We start from the raw sequence: 20485 nt of genomic DNA, 5'->3' as shown, positions 1-20485 counted from the left end.
TGCACTCAATAAAGACTCTTTTAATTTGCATTTAAAGGAATATAAAGACGAGCAGCTTGTTATTTCGGGGGAGAGATCATTCCAGCATGTCCAGTATCTAGGGGCCGTGTACGAGGAATGAGGTACTGACAATAAACGGCCTCACTGTTGAAGACACGGATGGCCGCTAAAGCTCAGTTTCGAATTAATCTGTCGAGTGAACACAACGACTTTCAAAGGAACTGTATGAATAAATCTTTTTGGAGGACCCTAATTAAAGGAAAAAATAATCAATGTAAATTTAGATTCAGGACATATGCAGGATGTTATTCGTTGTCATATTTGGTACTTATGGTAATGACTCTTTATAGAAGGACTTCTTGAAGGGAAACGGGGAATTGTGCGAAATAGGGGTAAACCCGCTAAAGTGCATTAAGATCCTTTTCGAAGAAAACTCTTAAAAAATAGACATAGACAAAAGTGGGGTTGGTGTTGGTATGTGGTACATGAGTGTGAATGTGTTTCTTAGTATATACATTGTTTATAGAAGGTTTTGTTTCAAAACTTAATCGTGCAGATTGATCAAAACGAGTGGAACAGACTGGTGACAAGCTGGAGAATTCGTCTCCAAAGAAAATCGTCGATCGCATGGAAATCCGGTTTGTCATATCTGGCAGTATTTGAAGATTTGCCAGCTGAATATAAGGCTCCAACAATGTTTAAGTGTGACTGTATCGATCGCGGCCTGACTCGGCTGTTTTACAACTACGGAAAGTTTGTCTCTCGATGGCCTTGTGTATTCATCCTTATCTCCCTCATCGTTGCGGCAGCCTTGTCGGTAGGAATCATGTTCCTGAAGGTCGACACCGATGTCATCTTTCTTTTCACACCGGATAACAGCCAAGCTCGTGACGACGCTGTGGTTGTATACGATGACTTTCCCACCGACTACGATGAGTACACGGCGACACGCGGAAACGGCACGGACGATCTCGCCGCAAACATCATCCTAGCCCCGAAAGCAGGAGACGATGTGTTAGTGGAGGACGTGTTTTCCGAGATACTACGCTTCGACCGTGAATTGCAGAACGTGTCAGTAACCAACAGCACTGGAACGCCGTTCACGTACGAGTCTCTCTGCGCCATGAGTCGGGGTGTCTGCCTGGATAACCCAGTCCTTGAGATGCTAAATCGCAACGTAAGTTACCTGAAACACGTGAACTGGACCTACCCATTCTTCGAAGCGTCGAACGGTGAGAGCTACTTCCTTGGAACTACCTTTGGAGATGTAGAGCTGAGAGACAACGAGACAATCGTGAGAGCCGGACTTTTCGCCCTGAATTACATTCTGCAGACCACACCTCTTCTTGAGGAGGAGGGTATGGAGTGGGAGACTAAATTCGAGAGCTTTGTAGACAACTTTGAGTCCGACGCAATATCTGTCTCATTCATCCATTCCCACACTCTGGACAGTGAAGTGAGCCTTTCAACGCAGTCCGTCATCCCTCTCTTCTCCATCTCGTACACGTTACTCTTCACTTTCGCCATCACGTCTTGTGTGATGTTTGACTGGGTGTTCAGCAAACCTTTTCTTGGCTTCATGGGAACAATCTCCGCGTCTCTTGCCGTGGCGTCCTCTCTGGGACTACTTTCTTACGCTGGGGTCAACTTCAACATAGTGACGTCCTCAATGCCATTCCTAATCATTGGTAAGTGTTAAGTATACAGTGTGCAGTGACCGGTGAACCCTTTCAGAACTACATTTTCCGCTTAGGACCAATTGACTTAGTAGATATGAAACTTTTTGTTTGGGGGTGGTGTTATCCATTCAACAAAAATGAATAAATAAACTTTGAGGCTGGGTTCACGATATGAACTTGGTCTTCTTTCTTGTGTGCACATAGTAATGAATTACATTTCAATATACGTTTTAAGATCAATAATTTGTTGAATACAATATCAAGTATCAACCTCTCAAACGAAATCAACAAACTCCGAGTAAAGAATTGTTGTGTTTTTCCCAGTCTTGGTTAGAATAGAAAGCAAAGCAAAAACTCAGCAAAGAAGCCAGTCCAAACAATAAAACGACTGTCACAATTTGGTAACCCTCACGAACAAACTTGTTTTACAGATAGGTGCCATACGTCGTCAGCCTTAAAGAAACAGGCGATGGCAAACTCTTGCAATACCTATAGAGTAGAATATCGACTCTTTATGTGCCATGTTCGCATGCCCAACTTCGCATATTCTGCTCAAACGCACAAAGCCGCCCAAACCGATCGATAAATAGCCAAATGCCACAGTACAATGAAAGCGTTTCTCTTGATTCCATTCCTGTCACATGTAGCTTGCATTATATGTAGTGATTGGCTATAAAGTAGTGTTCCCAACTGAGTTTGCGAGTAAATTTTAAGTTTCAGGCACTGTTTTCTGTGTAGACGTCATGCCTCCAGTGCCTCTACAGTAAATGCAGCCACTGGTTATATAAAAGAAAAACGATGATAGATTTGTCACAAAATTTACATCACAGGAGAGCTTGGCATTTTCTTCACAACTTTGCTCATTACATGTCCAAAGTAACGAAAATCTATTGAACTTACATAGATTTGAAAAACAAAATGTTTCCCCAAAGCATGACTACGTTGCTGTCTCAGAATAACATGGCACACAGGGGGGTTACACCACGGCACATAAAGAGTTAAGGAACTTAATCTGGAAAGCATTCAAAAGGATAACATTTTTTGTTACTCATGATTTCATCTTAAACCTCATCTCATCTAGGAATCGGGATTGATGACATGTTCATCATGCTTGCTGCTTGGCGGAAGACCAGTCCGTGTGACAGTGTTGAGGAACGGATGGGGAAGGCCTTCTCCGAGGCGGCAGTCTCCATCACCATCACCAGCATTACCGACGCCCTCGCCTTCGGTATAGGGTCGATTAACCCACTACCAGCGGTCCGCGTATTTTGTCTGTATACCGGCGTCGCAGTCATCTTCGACTATATCTTCCAGATTACTTTCTTCGGAGCCTGCATGGCACTCACTGGTCGAAGGGAGGCGGCAAATCGTCACGTTTGGACTTTGATGAAAGTAAAATCGCCAGATGAAGCGCCCTCAACGGCATACAAGTTCTGTTGCGCAGGTGGTCTGTCGGAAGAACAACGCCGTGAAAGGACGATCGGGAACTGTGAGACCGGTCTTATGACGTTCTTCAAAGAATACTACGGACCATTCCTGATGAAGCCCGCAGTAAAGTTCCTCGCCTTGCTTGCTTTCTGCGCCTATCTGGGTGGTGCAATCTATGGATGCTTGAATGTTTCCGAGGGTTTGGAGTTGAAGCTACTAGCACGTTCCGGGTCACCAGCCTACGATTTCTTCGAGCATCAGTCTGATCACTTTTCGACTTATGGGCCTTTTGTTTCTGTTGTCATCCAGGAAAGCCTTAATGTCAGTGACGCCGAAGTCCAGCAAGATTTGGAGGCTCTCGTAGAAGATTTCGAAAGCAGCAAATACATTCATTCCTCTGAGTACACAGAATTTTGGCTTCGGGACTTCCTGAAATTCCTGGATGCAGCAAATGTTCCGGCAAGTGTAAGATCAGACCCAGATGACTTCTCTCGCCTACTTGTTAACCAATTCCTCGTTAACCCCTCTTTCTCAAGATACTCGCAAGACATCGTTTTCGAGGAAGGTTCCAACGACACTGTGATAGAGTCATTCCGATTCATACTCACGGGAGATGGCTTGGTCACCACAAACCAGCAAGTGCAGATGATGAGTGAAGTTCGAGACAAGGCAAGTGAAGCCAACATAACTTTAACCGCGTTTTCACCATTTTTCATCGTTTACGAGCAGTATGCCAGGATCCGACCTGTCACAATCCAAAATCTCTCTATAGCGGTCGCCGCCATGTTCGTCGTCGCTTTCTTTCTCATCCCCAATCTAATCTGCTCCGTGGTGGTAGCACTGTGCATCGCTTCCATTGAGGTTGGTATCGTTGGCTACATGTCCCTGTGGGACGTACGTCTGGATAGTATCTCCATGATCAACCTCATCCTCTGCATAGGATTCAGCGTCGATTTCTCCGCCCACATCACGTACTCCTTTCTCTCTGGTCCCGAAGAGTACGACGGCAAACACAGAGATAGGCTCTCGATGGCATCTCAGCATGCCGTGATGGCGCTTTACTCTCTCGGTATGCCCATCCTGCAAGGAGCCATTTCTACAATCATCGCAATAATCGCTCTAAACTGGTCAACCAGCTACATATTTGTTGCGTTCTTCAAGGTGATGCTCCTGGTCATGCTCTTTGGGATTCTCCACAGTCTTGTCTTTCTGCCAGTCCTCCTGTCGTCATTTGGCTGCTGCTTCTGTTGGTCCAATGAAGGCGACGATCGACAGGATAACAACAAGGTTCGCGTATCTTCGAACGGTGAGTTGTATACCTCGTAATTATACCGGTAAATACCACGAAATTGTTGCCGATCAGACCAATGTGACAATGCTTAATCCGACTTGACAATGACTGAGTATATTTTTACATTCAAGTCGCAAAATATGTTGCTTTTTTTTTTTGGTTGAAAATAATTACATTATTTTATTCTCCCATTTGAAAAAGCATGCCTACTTTGTGCAAGTGCTTCCTTTTACCCAAGACATTTGCTTAAACATTGGTTTAAGAACAAGTTTATACACTCAGCAGAAAAAGAAAGTGAACGCTTTTTCAAGTTAAGATTTCTCATGGAATATATGGCCGAAAGCGAATTAGCTTTATACCATATTGAAGGTAATTTGATTGGCTATCAACCTGGTAGGTCAACAAAAGGGGAAACTTTACGCATGAGTAAACAACATTGTATTTCTCTTTCAGGGCACATAAGAAAAAAATTGCAAAACTGAACAAGTTGTCATTCTTGCGTATATGCTATTCCATAGAACAATAAGAACAAACAACAAATTTCACACAAAAAGAAACATGAATTAATTTGCAAAAATAAACCTTTGATCTCTGTGATATCTTTAAAGCCCAAAATATCAGTGTAGGCTACAAATAATGGAGGAAAATAAAGCATTTTACGTCATATCAAAATTCAAATGAAATAAGGGAAGGTGTAATGATTAACAAAAATGGTAAAAATGTGAGTTCTTTCTTTGATTAGGAAATTGTAAATAATGTTTTGTTCTTGAAATTGTAACATGGATTCTTAAATCACTAGATGAAAAGAAATAACTAAAGAAATTCTGCTCATTTAATCATCTTTAAGCTTGTTATTCCCTATGTCATTTGAAGTGTGACTTGACAGAAAATTCTTATGTCTCCCCTTTAGTTTCCCATTTTGTTTTCCTAGAGGTTTTAAAGAGATAAAGAGAACAAAAACTTATTTTCCTATTTCATTCATGTCTCGCATTATGTTAAACTGGTCTTTTGTTGTCAATGTTATCGTGAAGGGCATTTGCAAATGAAAGAGAACATGTCAATTTTTAATTTTGTGCCTTGGAGGACAAACACGAATGTGAGCCCTCATGAGTAAAGTTTTCTTCTTGATTAACCTATTAACTTAATAGCCAGTTAAATTACCTTTAATGTGGTATATAATACATTGATTTTCATAGAAATTTTCTATGAAAAATATGACCTCGAAAAAGTGTTTACTTTCTTCTTTTTTTTTTGCTGAGTGTAATTTGCTTTTGTCTTTATATGCATTGATAACTGAAGAGCATTATGGACAGTTTGGCTGGGTATGGGGCTTTTTTTATTTGCAAAGGATGACAGCCCTCAAACAGGATCAAGGGTGAAAAAAGTTATGCTATTCAATTGATAATTATCATTATGTTTTTCACACAATTTGCTCATATCAATATTCACTCAGACTGTTATTTAAGCCAATGAAATAGTAGATGCGTTTACTATATTAAAAGGCTTGTTTTTCTCCCTGTCGAAATTCTCTCCTTTCTTAGGTATGCCGAACAACGTGCATAACAACAGCGCCTTTGCACCAGATGCATAAGTGTCTTGAGAGGATTTAGACTATTTGGTCGTCCGTAAACTTGAATATCAATTTGGTGCAACGTAATGTTGTGGACAAAACTTTGGATTTAACTTCGAATGTATTGCTTTAAAGGTGCTTTGCCCACAGTCTGCCAGATGGATCAATTATTATCCAAAATATCATGGTTCTGTGACAGGCATGCAGTGATATCGTTGAAAAGGTAGCAAATTCTGAGGCCTGAATTTGATCTCTTGAATGCTGAAGAACTTCCATTTTCTTTACTCATTTGTCAACCAAATGCAATTTTATTCTCTCTTTTGGTAGAAACAGAGGAACACGATTTCTTGTAATTCCTGGTCCCTTCAATAAGGAATAATAACATACAAATCATTCCTTTTTAAACAACGTCCTAAATAACTCCTAGCATACCCCTCCCCCTTCAGAAAGACTTTCAGTGATACTATTTTTTTCTGAAATTTTAGATAAAGGATTATCCTCAGACAAAAATAGGTTTAGCAACCTTAAATGTTAGAAAAGTAATTAAACGTAAATATTTGGAACTATTCGTTCCATTTGTAATGGAAGCATTAGTAATTCTCTTATGCATTCTCCGTTGCCGTGGCAAGGAACTATTTTTCAAAAATACATATATTTCAAACATGTTTTTCAAATTATAAAATATCAAAATGTAATTAAGAAGATTTAATTTATAGATCAAGAATTAATTATTCGATTGTAGTTGAAGTCATTGTCACTCCTTGACATTCTCTCGCGTTGCCATGGTTACAAATTATATTAAGAAGGATATCACATTTAGAGCCTACCTGTATTTATTTTAAAACTGTATTGATTTTACGTGAGGACTCAAAAATGGGGAAACGGGTCAACTAAGTCAATATTGATTTTTTTTTTCATATTTTCTGAAAGAACTACCCTTTTTAACATTATTCATAAGTTTGGGATCATGAAATGAATGGGATAGTGCATTTTCAGCAGTTTTTCTACAACTCTTTTTTTGTAGAGTAGTGAGATCACGTATGTCATATAGGCCCCATTTCATTTCTTGATAACCCTTTGCACACTCTTCACTTTCAAGGCTGATAACTTTTGAATGGATAAGGCTACTGCTTTGAAAGTTGGCATTGATAATGGACGGAATGTGTTAAAATTTCGACTTGATCTGATAATCCCTTCATTGTTGTTGCCCCGATGGTTTACATCCTGTTTTTTTTTTGTCCCATTCATCGCACATCTATAGCACGATTTGTAAAGATTAAGCGCTTGAATAGACAGATTGTAGACCCTATACTTCACAGCCTCTTTTCTCGGTTTACACTTTTCCAGAGTGCGTGCTTTCTTTCCAATATTTAGGTAGGTTAGGAGAGACCATTTCAATTCAGCTATACATCATTTTGAAGCTTAGAGTTTGCTCTTTCAGAATCTGTCCTTAACTAAAAATCCATGCCTGGTGACTTTTTGTTATTTTGTGATGCATGCAGGGTCACATATTATACAACAGTCGCATTCAAGTATTTTGCGACATACTGATGGCTGATGACATACTTTGATAAGAACGGAAATGAGGGTGTGGAGGCAACAAGGCAGTGATATCAAATCTTAGAATAAAGTGACAAAAACTGGGCGAATCTATTCTTCCCTGGTAATATCTACCCTATTCGCTCTAATTCATGAGGTGCTTAAAGGGGATGGCCCCGTCACCGTACAGGCATGCTTACCTGGAAACATTAAACTGCACACTACTTGAATATGAGACCATTCTGGAAAAAAAAAATCACACATCAATAGATATATAATGTACTCTTAAATGAATCCCACAAGGAGTGGAACAATCATCCCCCAACATTCCCACTCATCAGTTACTAGCCATCCCCTTTAACCATTCAGTTGTACAACATAAACGTTTCAAGAATAGAGGCAAAGGCCGTTTTTTTTAAAGCTCCTTGCTCTTTGTCTCACACACACACACACACACACACACATATATATATATATATATACATATATATATATAGTTAGATATATAAATGTTCCTATCTGTCTGTCTTGTGTATATAATTGCCTTTTATCTGTGAGTTTTTGTTTGCCTGTATGTGTATAGGGCCTAATTATAATCAAAGAGACATATTGCTTTCATATTTTGATGTTTGTATACTAATCGAACGTATGAAGGAATTTGTGTGACCCCGAATGTAAATTATGTGTTTATTCTGACGAGCATGTATACATATAAAGATAATAATGATAATAATAATAATAATAATAATAATCAGTAGTAGTAGTAGTAGTATTGTTATTATCATTTCTTGTTTTTTTTTATTATAACATAATTATATTATTTATGCACACAGTATGTGTCACATAGTGACCTAGCACCTTGTCACTCTGTGGTTTTATTTTTTTTTTAGACCTGCTAGTTCATCTACTAATAGCAATAATAACTACCGTTATCGCTACACAGCCACACTAAAACTTTAATAGGCCCATGATGTAAACACGATTGAATTCACGTGCACACAAATCAATGTTTGACTAACCGTTTGACACCACTTTGTTTATTTACTCATGTGTAAATTCTACAACAGGGTAATGATGCCTTGTGAAGGAGCTTGGCATTAAGTCTATGCACTCACATAAAAATCATCATTAGTGTGAGCACTCAACTTAGATACTGTAGTCGACGTCTGCATTGGCTATACCAATACACGCAGCCTCTAAATACCACACGTCCAATACAGCACTGTCTGTGTTCGCAAGATGTCCCCACAAAACGTCTCGACATCGTCCGTCCTTCCCCAGCCGGATCCAGATCGTCGACCTCCACTGCTAAACCCTCAGCACAGCACGACGAGCGTCACGACCATTGTCTTCGATGAGAGCTCACCGACCTCCACGGGCAAACCGTTAGCACAACGAGCGTCACGGTCATTGTCCATGATGAGAGCTGACTTGCCTATCGTGGTCGTCCATGCTTCCTGCTTATCCTCTCCCCTCAGCTCTATCTAATTTCCCGCACGTCTACCTTACCAATCTCCCGACTATAAAATGCATAACCTCCCATACCGAATGTACGACACTACAGTACGTCCTATAGATACAGACCACGGCGCACGGAATGTGGTCGCGTGTCAGCTGTTTACCTATGGTCTACTGATTTGCATACGATAAATAAACAACTACGCAAATTTTCAAACCCACCATATCTTGGCTATTATACTTCCATTGATCTAAGCTTACACTGTTCTCTGTAATAAAAAAAAAAACAACAACTATCGTGATCTATCAATACATGCTTGGAAACCTAAGGAAATACATGTTTCATCCTGACAGTATGGTTCTGTTATAAGACTCAAAGTTGGAAGGGGAAGGGAAGATTGTATAAAAAATGTGTACAAAGCGTAGTCAGCAGTAAATGCTTGGATATGATGGGATCAAATGTAGCTGAAAACTTTAAGGAGACACAAATCATATTTTTCTCCTTAAGCTCTAGAATATCGTTAATGTATAGTTATAACCCTATAATGCCTCCCTAAGGTGACATCCCAAGAAAAAATGGGAAGTATTGCTATATGATGCTGTTGCATTCTGTGTTCTTGATACGAATAAACATTTCGTTTATTTTGACAGTCAAAGCGACATATCGCCTGGAAAGGTTGAAATTATCTATTTTTGCTACCCCAAATCCAAAGATATCTAAGAACGATAAGAACCCGGCTTTGAACCGATCAGTTTTAATCAATATGTGACCATGCAGCAAAAAAAAAAAAAACCTACAAAAAGTCGCACCCACTAATTTTGTGTCAGGACCCCCCCCCCCCCCCGCAAAAAAAAAAAAGTGAGATGGGTCAACCTAGTCAATCTTGAGGGGTTTTTTGTATTGTTTTGTTTTGTTTTTGTTTTTTCTTTGTGAAAGAACAGGTCTCCGTCTGCAAAATGGTAAAGTGTGGGATCACAGAACGAATGAGATATTATGTCTTTAGCCTTTTTTTTTCAGAACACTCTTTTTTTTTTGCAGAATAATGTCATTAGGTCTGTCTTAATGTTTCTTTTTCAAACACTTTGTACACAATCTTATACTTTCAACTCCAATAACCTTTAAAAAGATGATGCTTCTGCTTTGAAAGTTGGTAGTAATGGATAGAATATGTTAATAATAAATAAAATCCACTTGTACAACTGAATAGAGCATGACCAATTTCAGCTAAATTTGATAATCCCTTCATTGTCTATGCTGCAAAGATTCACGTCCTGTTTTTGTCCTATTCATTGAGTACCTATATAGCACGGCTTGGTAAGATTAAGCTGTTGAATAGACTCTATACTATAGAGCCTCTTTTCTCAATAAACACTTGTCCAGAGTAGACCTACGCGCTTGCTTTTAAATATTTAGATGTGTTAAGAGCAGGGAGGTGAGACTCACCGCCCTGGTTAAGCGAGTACATTTTAATTGATTTACACATCATTGTTAAAGCTTAAAATATGCTCTTTAAGAATCTCAAAATCCATGTCGGATGACGTTTTGTTGGCTTTGTGGTGCAGGGTCACATAATATGCATAAAATCAATTCAAATCACCACAAAAGTAAATATTGAAAGAATTAAGAAAAAAAATAGAACATTATTATGCTGTGAATTAGCTCAGATATCAAACTTTTGTCCCAGACACAATTGTCTCATTTTGTAAAGTTTTCTAACCGTGATCTGATATCAGTCTGTCTTATCTTTTCTTTCATTTCGCGGTGAATGATGACAGTTAAAGAACTAGCTTTATTTAGGCTAGATTATGTTGTGTAAGTTTATGTTATTATGGTGTGTTTGTTTAAAAACACACACACACACACACACACACACACACACACAAGCAAATGCCAAGATATTTAAAGTGACTTTATATTTACGGATTGTTTATGTGCGAAGACCATTCTGTACACTGGAATTTGGAGCGTGGTCATTTCATTTATTAGAACACAAATTGTAAGTATTGAAGTTGTCTCCCTTTAATAGGGAGGTCATCCTTTCCTCTCTACCCCCCCCCCCCCCGAAGAAATCATCAACACTAGATAAACATGAAAGGCTCCTATTGAAGCCCAAGTACGCTCACTCTTCAAAAAAAAATCTTTGTGTGTGTGTGTGTGTGTGGGTGTGGGTGTATGTCGACCCTTGATGGCGTTAGTCATGAGGGTACAGAGTGAGTTGAGGATTTGGTAAAATTGTTGTGCTAACTTCCGCCAGTCACATGATCAATTGGTTGAACATGGAAACTTTTCGTCAGTCGACCCCAGTAATAACTATTCATTCGGTGACATTCACTGGCACACGCATGGCACATATAAAATGTATAAATGCACATAAATTTTCAGGCAAACGCGACGTAAAGTATGAAATATTTGGCCGATATTGCCGTTTGCAGAATCTTCCGTGTCCTGTGACACATAGCACAATTTGATTGTCATCGATTTTCTTTTTTCAAATCGCTATATGGACCACAGGGCTTATACTCTATTTCAAGGTGGAAAAGTCCTTGACATGTTTTTAGGTGCTAACGTATTATGTAAATTCTACGCGCTATGATGAACGCAAATGTTATGTCAATTTAAACTCACCAATTCTAAAGATGATATTACACTCACATGTATCAGGTAGTGACATGCTACTTATTTCATTTCTAATATGATGTTTGTATAATGTCTGTAAATAGTATACAGTGCACTCCCGTTATAACGAACACGGTTATAACGAAATTTCGTTATAACGAAGTAAATCTTCTGGTCCCAAAATTATCAGCATGAAAGTCTGTGGTAAAAAAAAAAAAAAAAAAAAAAAAAAAAAAACTCGCTTATAACGAACACGGTTATAGCGAAATTTCCTTTATAACGAAGTCTTTTCCGAGCGCCACAGACAAAGAAAAACAAAAGAAATATGCTCCGTTATAACGAAATGCGAGTTGCTTTTGAAAATACCCAGCGGAACAAGCATTTATAGCGTCTCTGCATGGGTGAACGCTTCACACCACTGTGTGTTCGCTCTTCGTGCCACGCACAGTTTCTGAGGGGAACTTGCGTTTCTTATTGTGATACAGTTATCCCATCACATTTCACATAGCTTTCCAGTGTATGATGAGTATTCAGTAAAGGCCCCATCATATTTCTGACATTTATTTGTGATATCCTCAGATGAAAATGACCATTTATATTTGTGTGTAATGTTAGTTTGTCTTTTTTTCTTCAAACATAAGATATGGTTGTATATGTTTTGTACTTTTGTTTTATTGTCAATCATTTTGTGATCCCATCACTGAGAAATGGAAATATGAAATAAACTTGAAACTTGAAACTTGAAACTTGAAACAGAATATGATATACAAATACACGTAGTTTCCTTGTTATGTTATATATTGTATTTGTTCGGTTATAACGAAATTTCTTTATAACGAAAGAAAACTGCCAGTCCCGAGCATTTCGTGATAACGGGAGTGCACTGTATGTATTTGACTATGAACAGTTACTATATTTCGTACTTCAAACATTTATTGTGATATTTTGCCCTATAGATATGTATTTTTGCACTGAACGCGTAACCGTACAATCAAGAAGAATAGAGAATGAGTGGACTTTACTGAAAGTATGGAATAAATGTAATTTTAAAATGATGATTATATCGTCGGCGTTTTCACGAACCGACGCTATTTCGTTTTTGAGCGAAAATGCAGTTCTGAGAAAATCGCGTTTAAAGATCTCACAAGTTTTAGACAACGTTATCAATGACTTTTCCTGTCTTGTGTGTGAAAATTTTGACAGGGTGATGAGAGTGGAAGTTGTTCTTCATATCCATAGTGTAATTTTAGTGTGAATTCAAAAAATCTACGAGATTTCTGTCTTCAAACTCACTGCGTCGGTTCGTAAATCCATCGTTTCTTGCGCGCACCATAGGCTATGTACTTAAGCGCGGGTCTCACGAACCGACGTAAGTTGTATTACGCCGGTTCGTGAGACCCGCGCTGTAGGGCCTGTACAATAGGTAACGTGCAATACGCGTGTATTTACGAACCGTCGCTATTTCATTTTCGTATGTGTTTACATACAAATACTATTGGGGCTATACCTGCTTATCAACAATAACCTTATTAATTGAAATTAATTGTCATGTAATGATTGTTGTGATGATTACAATACATTTAGTGATAATTAAGATGATAATACAAGCCAGTTTCTCTTTATTGTTCTAAAAAGAGTGTTATTGTTTTCATCTTCATTTAGTATACGCATGTATTGTTATTATAGCTGTGGTTGATCGTTCCAAAGATTTTTTTGCCCCCCCCCCTTTTTGTGGATATATTATTTAACACTTTTGCACGTGGACATCCATCATTTGGTAATACATGTACTCGGTATACTGTGTTTCATATTTTTTTACTTTTTACTGTTTTTTTAAAACTTTTTTAACTTACTTTTTTATTTTTTCACATTATTTTTAATTCAAATTCAGTTCACTTTTTTCATAATAATTATGAATGTTTGTTCTAAGATGAAGGATACCGCTAAATCTTGGGAAAAAGACGTGCCAGTCAGTAATAATTACTTGTATTTACTCATCTTTCATACTCATGCATGCACTCTGTTATTTCTTTCTCTGAAATAATCTATTAATTTCTTTATTTCTTATTATTCCACATATTTGTGACATTTACTTTGTCACAATTTTTATCAGTGTCATTATTGTCATTTGGCTCGCATGCGAATTCACTCATAATTCCTCATTTTCCATCTTTCTCTTTCCTGCTCAACAGATTCTATGATAGCTGCACCTGATCATATAAAAACATAAAACTCATCCTGCATGCACTCTTCGAAACTGATAAACTCCTAAAAATACATAAATATCAACACTATCAGAATTTCAAGCTTCATTTTAAATATTTAATAATGGTCATGTTTAATTATGCCTTTTGCAGCAATATATTGAAGTGGTACATTATGTAATCGAAGAAACATAGGTCCTCAATAAAATATCAAATTTGAATTATTCAGAGATGAGTAATGACAATGGGAAGGATAACAATTGTGGAAGAGCTCCATAAATCAATACATATCTAATGGCAAATGGAGATGGAATCAAGATTCAAGAATATAGCTGTGTAATTCAAGTTCATTATTATGTCAGTTCTTGTGTGTTCACAAAAAGAGGAACACAGTTCGAACATGCACACCAAATCTTACATCGTACATTTACATCTATAGAGTGCGGACGGAACATATACAAGAGAAAGAATAACATTCTCGAATCAATATATCAAGCATAACTATGTATATGAACACAAAAAGATGTTGCTGCGTATGCATGAAGCTTGAGAGTGCTGCAACACCCATATGCTCAGATAAAAACTTGATGTATATCATACAAAAGAGAAGAGGTACTGCATGTACATGTAGTTACACTATTCACAGGACAGTAGAGAAAAAGCACGAGAGAGAGAAGGAAATGGGTGTCTAAAATAGGTCGATGTAAGGAGTGCCAAGCCAATTAAGTCTCTAATAGAAGTCATACATATATAAGGAAACAAATTAATCAGAACATAAATGATCGTGCTCATGTTAACCAATAATTAGCATCTAAAAATGTGTGTAGAAAGCCCATAATATCAGCCTTTCGCCCCGTAGGCTTGTTACATATGAGAAAAGAGAAATTTTGGCCGACCCCCCCCCTCCCTGTGAATCCTTGATCCACCAGTACTACATGTATAAACACATTCTGAGAATGTGTTTTAGTACATGTACTAGCAAATTCACCAGAGGGGTGGGGAAATTCGGCCAAAATTGTGTGTGGCTAAAATAATTAAAAAGAAAGGTCATCAGCAAAACTACGGGGTGGATGCAGACGAATTTTCATGTGATGACTAAAAAAAATGCAGCTAAAGGAAAAAAAAAAGACGGCGGAGAGGGGCCAAGGCTAATTTGACTCCCCTCCCCCCCCCCCCACCATAAAACAAACAAACAAACAATCACCACTGTTTTACAGCACCTTTAAAGGACTCTTAATTTTTTGTTTGTTAAAAACAAACGTCTCGAAGTAAAGAATTCCATATTGTAGGCAAAATGTAGACCGATACAGTGTATAAAGTGTACATCCCAAGCTATTAAAGAAAAAAAAAACAGATTATGAATATCATTTAAAGTAAGAATTTCAGTGTGTTTAATCATCTTTAGTTGAGTTGCAAATGACATGTACATATTTAATAAGAGCAGTAAACTTCGAAGCGCCCCCAAGTCCTTCTATACTTAATTATTCATGTGTAAAGGTAGCGCCAGGGCACTTCGGTGGTCTAGTGGTTATGACGCTGGTCTAGTAATCCAGAGGTCGTGGGTTCGAATCCTGCTTGGGCTGCCTGTGATTTTTTTTTCACAGCAGCCTACAAACTGCACACTGCAGTTGCGTGCGTTACTACGGATGGAGACAAATGAATAATCTATCATTTTAATATACAATGTTTGACATCCTTATTGCAATCACTTTCTTTAATTGTAAATTTAGAGACATAATGAATTATTATTAAAAGAAATCATATTTCTGTATTTTGTTGTGAGTTTGCATGGGAACATACACGTATCATAATTTACAATTTTAGTTAAAGAACATCTTATAACAGAACTGTCTAGTGATGGTTGAATAATTATGTCAATTTGTTATAAGTCCTATCAGTTACATGGAGTGCATGTTCCCATGTTTATAAGAATCATTCGTGACACATTCAAAGTGGGTTGAAGACAACAAAATAATAAATAAAAGAATAAAGGAGAATAGAACTTAATCTGATTACAGCATCATCTAAATATTGCCAATGTGCACTTAGAAATCTATCAAGATTTATCACAAGGTTATGATTACCACACAAAACCTTCAAGATTTATTATCATGAAATACATACCAATGAACACTTAAAAAAATCTAACATTCCATATCCACATGAAGCTTTCCTTGATATAAATGTCTCTCTGTAGTGTTATTAAAGTGTAGCAAAATTGTAATTACGACATCACAGAATGGAATGCATTGTTTTCACCTTCAATCTTAGGATCTCCTTTCATGTTTCCACTTTACAATCACATTTCACTATAGATATACCGTCCTTATGTTGTCGCCCTTCATCCCAATTTCTCCCTTCTATCCTATCTGTAGATTGTCTTCTTTCCTAAGCCATTGTATTCACATTCCTTGATGATCAGCACGATGCTGTACTTTTTTCTTCTTCTCTGAAACAGTCCAGCTCTTCGCTACTGCATGGCATCAGTCATCTGAAAGAAAAGACAGAAATTAAGAACTTTCGATTAAAATCAAACATCATGATACAAGATACAACTGTCATTTTGAGAAAAAGAAATCAGCCAACTAAACTGAAGTTGAAATTATTTTGCTCTATTTATATTAAACATAAAACAAAACGGTATACAGGATCAAAGAATGTCAAAAAAATACTGCTGTTCGTCTTTGATGCATATTCAAATTGTCTCGCCTTTTACATATTTTAATGATGCAAGATCTTATGTCTAGCACTTAGTAAGTCTCATGTAGAATTTAAATTATTATTCACATGAATAAATCTACATGTCCTTGTAAACAAGGCATTGCTTTGAAAAAGCTGAATATTACTAACTGCATTTGGGAAACAGTCTACGACAATCAAACTTGTTTATTATCAGAGACTTTAACATCTTAATTAGACCTAGACTCTACATTACCATTGTATTCACATCCGTTGGTGATGTACACGACCCTGTACTTTTCCTTTTCTTTTCTGAGACAGTCCAGTTCTTCGCTACTACATGGCATCAGTCATCTGAAAGAAAAGAAAGAAATTAAGAACTTTTGATTAAAATCAAACATCATGGTACAAGATACAACTTTAATTTTGAGAAAAAAAAATAATCAGCCAACAAAACTGAAGTTGAAATTATTTTGCTCTATTTATATTAAACATAAAACAAAATGGTAAGAATGTCAAAAAATGCTGCTGTTCGTATTTGATGCATATTCAAATTGTCTCGTCATTTACACATTTTACTGATGCAAGATATTATGTTTAGCACTTAGTAAGTCTCATGTAGAAATTGAATTATCATTCACATGAATATAAATCTACATGTATTTGTAAACATGGCATTGCATTGAAATAGCTGAATATAACTACATGTACCTGCATTTGGGAAACAGTCTATGACAATCAAACCTGTTTCTTATCAGAGACTGTAACATCTTAATTAGACATAGACTCTACATTATCATTCAGCTTTTAAAGGTATTAACCATTCACCTATAAAACACTGGCATTGTCATGTGCATCATATTTCTTTGATATTGCACATATTTTCATGAAGTCTGTGCAAGAATGCAAATGAAACACGTCTGCTGTTTGGTATTTATGAAAAAAAAAATATCACTAACCCGGAAGTCCTTGGCCTTAGGAATAACACGTGGCGAGTTAGTAGGAATTGACGATAAAATAGAATAAGAATAGATCTACTAAATAGGCCTTTGCCTCATGAATGTCTGGTCTAATTATAGACTAAGTGAAGTCTAGACCTTTCACTTTTAAGTTACCAGTGGCACACAGAATTTATATTATAGATCTAGACTACATCTAGATCTAGACATCTAATACTATTAGATCTTGGCAACTTTTGTCTTTGTGACACGAAATTAACACGTCACGGATGATATTGCGGCGATATCCAACAGGATGACAGTACCACTATTACTGAATCAGTAAGTTGACATAGATAACTAACATCAACTTGTTAACGTACGTTAGAGATGGCACCATTATACAATAACCGGTGACACTGACACTGACAGATCTAACGACTACGTTTAGACTAACGTTAAAGAGTTAGACTCGCCATCTCAGTAAGTCGGCCAAAGACAAAGTCAATACAGGGCTAAGTCAGTGTTACTGTTATGTTAGGCCTAACAAACGTTAACGGCTGCTCGGTTAGGTTAGGTTTACCAGGACTCAAGAGTCCTGGTTAAATCAGTCGAGGGACATTTCTTAGAAGTCCTTCGATTCCAAGAATAAAAAGGGTGAAAGAACAAAGGGAAAAAAGGAAAGAAGAAAGGACAAAATATTATGTATGGCTGCTGTGGAAATCGACAGCGCTACTGTATCACTATCAATCACGCGTAAATATGTAAACGCCATTTGGTTGGGCCGCATTCACAAGTTTTAGGGAAAAAAAGCCCCACCGCTGTGCTTCAAAGGTACTCCACTCGAACTAACATAAGACATAATGTCACATATCTACACACAGTACGGTACTAGGGCTGAATTCACAAGTATACTAACACTGCACTGTACAGGAAAGCCACCTAACATGTAAACTACTCGTAGTGTTTAGGTAGTATCACTAGACCACATACTGTCATAGATGACATCTACACCAACGCTGCACACTGGCACTGGTCCGACGGTCCCTGACCAGGAAAAATCACTGTTGGACACTAACCAGTAACTTTTTCAGGAATGGACCAGTAAAAATTGGGGGAAAAATGGGTGGACTCTACCTACTATTACCACTAGTCTAGATGTAGATCTAGAGCTAGACTATAGACTCTGTGTTAATTTGACTTGGTCTTAGACTTCAGCTGATCTTAGATTTAGTAACTGGTATTACAAGTAAAGTCTTAACTTAGACTTAATAGTTAAACTTGAAAGTTAAAGTCTAACATGTCTAACTTTATTCTTTACTCTTCCTTTGAGTTTTACTTTTAGACTTTTTACTTTTTGTTTAGTTTAGTAGGCCTACTTAGTCAATCTCATGATTTCATTTTCAACTCAAGTCAAGGCATAGCCATGAGTGTCTTCGAGACTTTGACATCTTGCATGTCTTGCACACAGACGTTACGACTACAGTACTCAGTAGTCTCAGAAGTAACGACATAAGTTGAAAAGAAACTATAAATAATATGATTTGGGATCTAATTTGAAATTGGATGGCGTTTACAGACTAGGCTTCATAAGCATCACGCGATTGAATACATGGGACTACACTCTACCGCAATTAATGGTTATGGTAGTCCAACTGAAACTGTTATTTTGAGCATGATTTTAATAGGATTATAGCTTACCATTCACTTCACTCGTGGACAGTGGGCTGGCTTAGGTCGTCATTCATCTTTCAGAAGGTTTGGTTCTCACTCTGAGATCTGGATTAGGGCCAAAACCTAATTCTAGGCCAGTAAGTTGAACAAAGCTCAAAATAATGCAACTGCGACGGTTCGTAAAACCCGCATTGCTCTTCACCCTAGCAATTCGGGTTTCACGAACCGGCGTATCTTTCCTGCGTCGGTTCGTGAAACCCCTTTTTCTCAATTTCTCGATATTTCGAGTACCGTCGTTTTTTTCTTTCTTTGATAAAATTAAGACTAATTAATTTTGTGATCTAAAATTTGGGGATTTGGTAGAGTTTTGAAAGCACTTTCATTTGGTACCAATATCTCGATTTTGAAAATTTTGACCAAAATCGAAATAGCGTCGGTTCGTGAAAACACCGACGATATAACATAATTCGCAATTATTGCTTATTTACTTCGTGTTTACACAGAATGATATCGAAATGTTTGTGTAAAATAATTTGGAATCATATCAGATCGATTGTGTGGCGATGGAGAGGAAACTAATGGTTGCTTATACGTTACAGTATTCTCCATTGTAGTATTTATCAGCATTTCAAAAGAAATTGTTTCGCGGAAAGGTACATAAAACGTGACAATAAAGTCGCTGCCTTCACCGCATGATCTGTACGAGTCACGTAGCTTTGTCGTCTTTGTGCATGCTTCGCCATATTGTCTGTAGCACTTGTGAAACATGTGCTGAATAACATTGTGGAACTTAAGCTACAATAACACAATTCACAAAGTCAGTCACATTACTACGGTACCATGAACATAAAGGCATTGGATCGAGGAGTAAGAATGACGGATTTAAACTGAATGTTGTTTTTTTTTTTCAAGGAAAATGAAGCGAGACGAAAAGAAAAGAGAGGAGAGGAGAATGACAGGTAGAAAAAGAATACAAGAGAAAAAAAGAGACAAAAATAGATGAATGGATTCATAAGACGAGTCAGAAAGAAAAAAAAAAACGAGAGAGAGAGAGAGGGAGAGAGGCTGGGGAGAATTGAGGGGAGAGAGCAGGAGAGAGAGCAAGAACGACAGACAGACAGGGAGAAATGACGGAGAGAGAGAAGGAGAGAGAGGAGAGGGATAAACAAGTATGAGCAGCAACGAAAAAAGAAATTGTTTATATTGTTTTTTTTTTCATTCTGGCGTTCCAGAGTTGATAATTGGATCGATATTCACAACCATCGATATAAACAGCAGCATTATGTAGTTCCTCTTCAGTGCTCTCTGAATAATTAAAACAAATATTGTAATGGTAATTTCATCCCCCCCCCCCCCCCACACACACACACCGATGATGATACAGCTTAGGGATAACGAGTTTCCTCGG

General features: G+C 37.5%; 1 protein-coding gene across 1 annotated transcript; it reads left to right on the top strand.

The window, feature by feature from the left end:
• Window positions 1-233: 233 nt before the first annotated feature.
• LOC139716167 (patched domain-containing protein 3-like) lies at window positions 234-6118 on the top strand. The gene is made up of 4 exons (XM_071627727.1): window positions 234-1688; window positions 2761-4095; window positions 4126-4413; window positions 5940-6118. Exons 1-4 carry the CDS (start codon window positions 695-697, stop codon window positions 5987-5989), a joined length of 2667 nt encoding a protein of 888 aa, XP_071483828.1. The 5' UTR covers window positions 234-694; the 3' UTR covers window positions 5990-6118.
• The last annotated feature ends 14367 nt before the right edge of the window (window positions 6119-20485 follow it).

Source organism: Diadema antillarum, unplaced genomic scaffold (assembly GCF_040938485.1).
Source record: "Diadema antillarum isolate AM-2024a unplaced genomic scaffold, OU_Dant_1.0 scf00000062, whole genome shotgun sequence".
In the NCBI taxonomy this organism is placed as follows: Eukaryota; Metazoa; Echinodermata; class Echinoidea; order Diadematoida; family Diadematidae; genus Diadema; species Diadema antillarum.
The sequence above is the reverse complement of the archived record's forward strand: the minus strand, read 5'-3'. Positions and strand labels throughout refer to the sequence as shown.

Coding starts and splice junctions, on each gene's coding strand:
- LOC139716167 (XM_071627727.1), top strand. CDS start 695: ATGTTTAAGTGTGACTGTATCGATCGCGGCCTGACTCGGCTGTTTTAC. Junction 1,689..2,760: donor AATGCCATTCCTAATCATTG/GTAAGTGTTAAG, acceptor CATCTCATCTAG/GAATCGGGATTGATGACATG. Junction 4,414..5,939: donor GGTTCGCGTATCTTCGAACG/GTGAGTTGTATA, acceptor CTCCTTTCTTAG/GTATGCCGAACAACGTGCAT.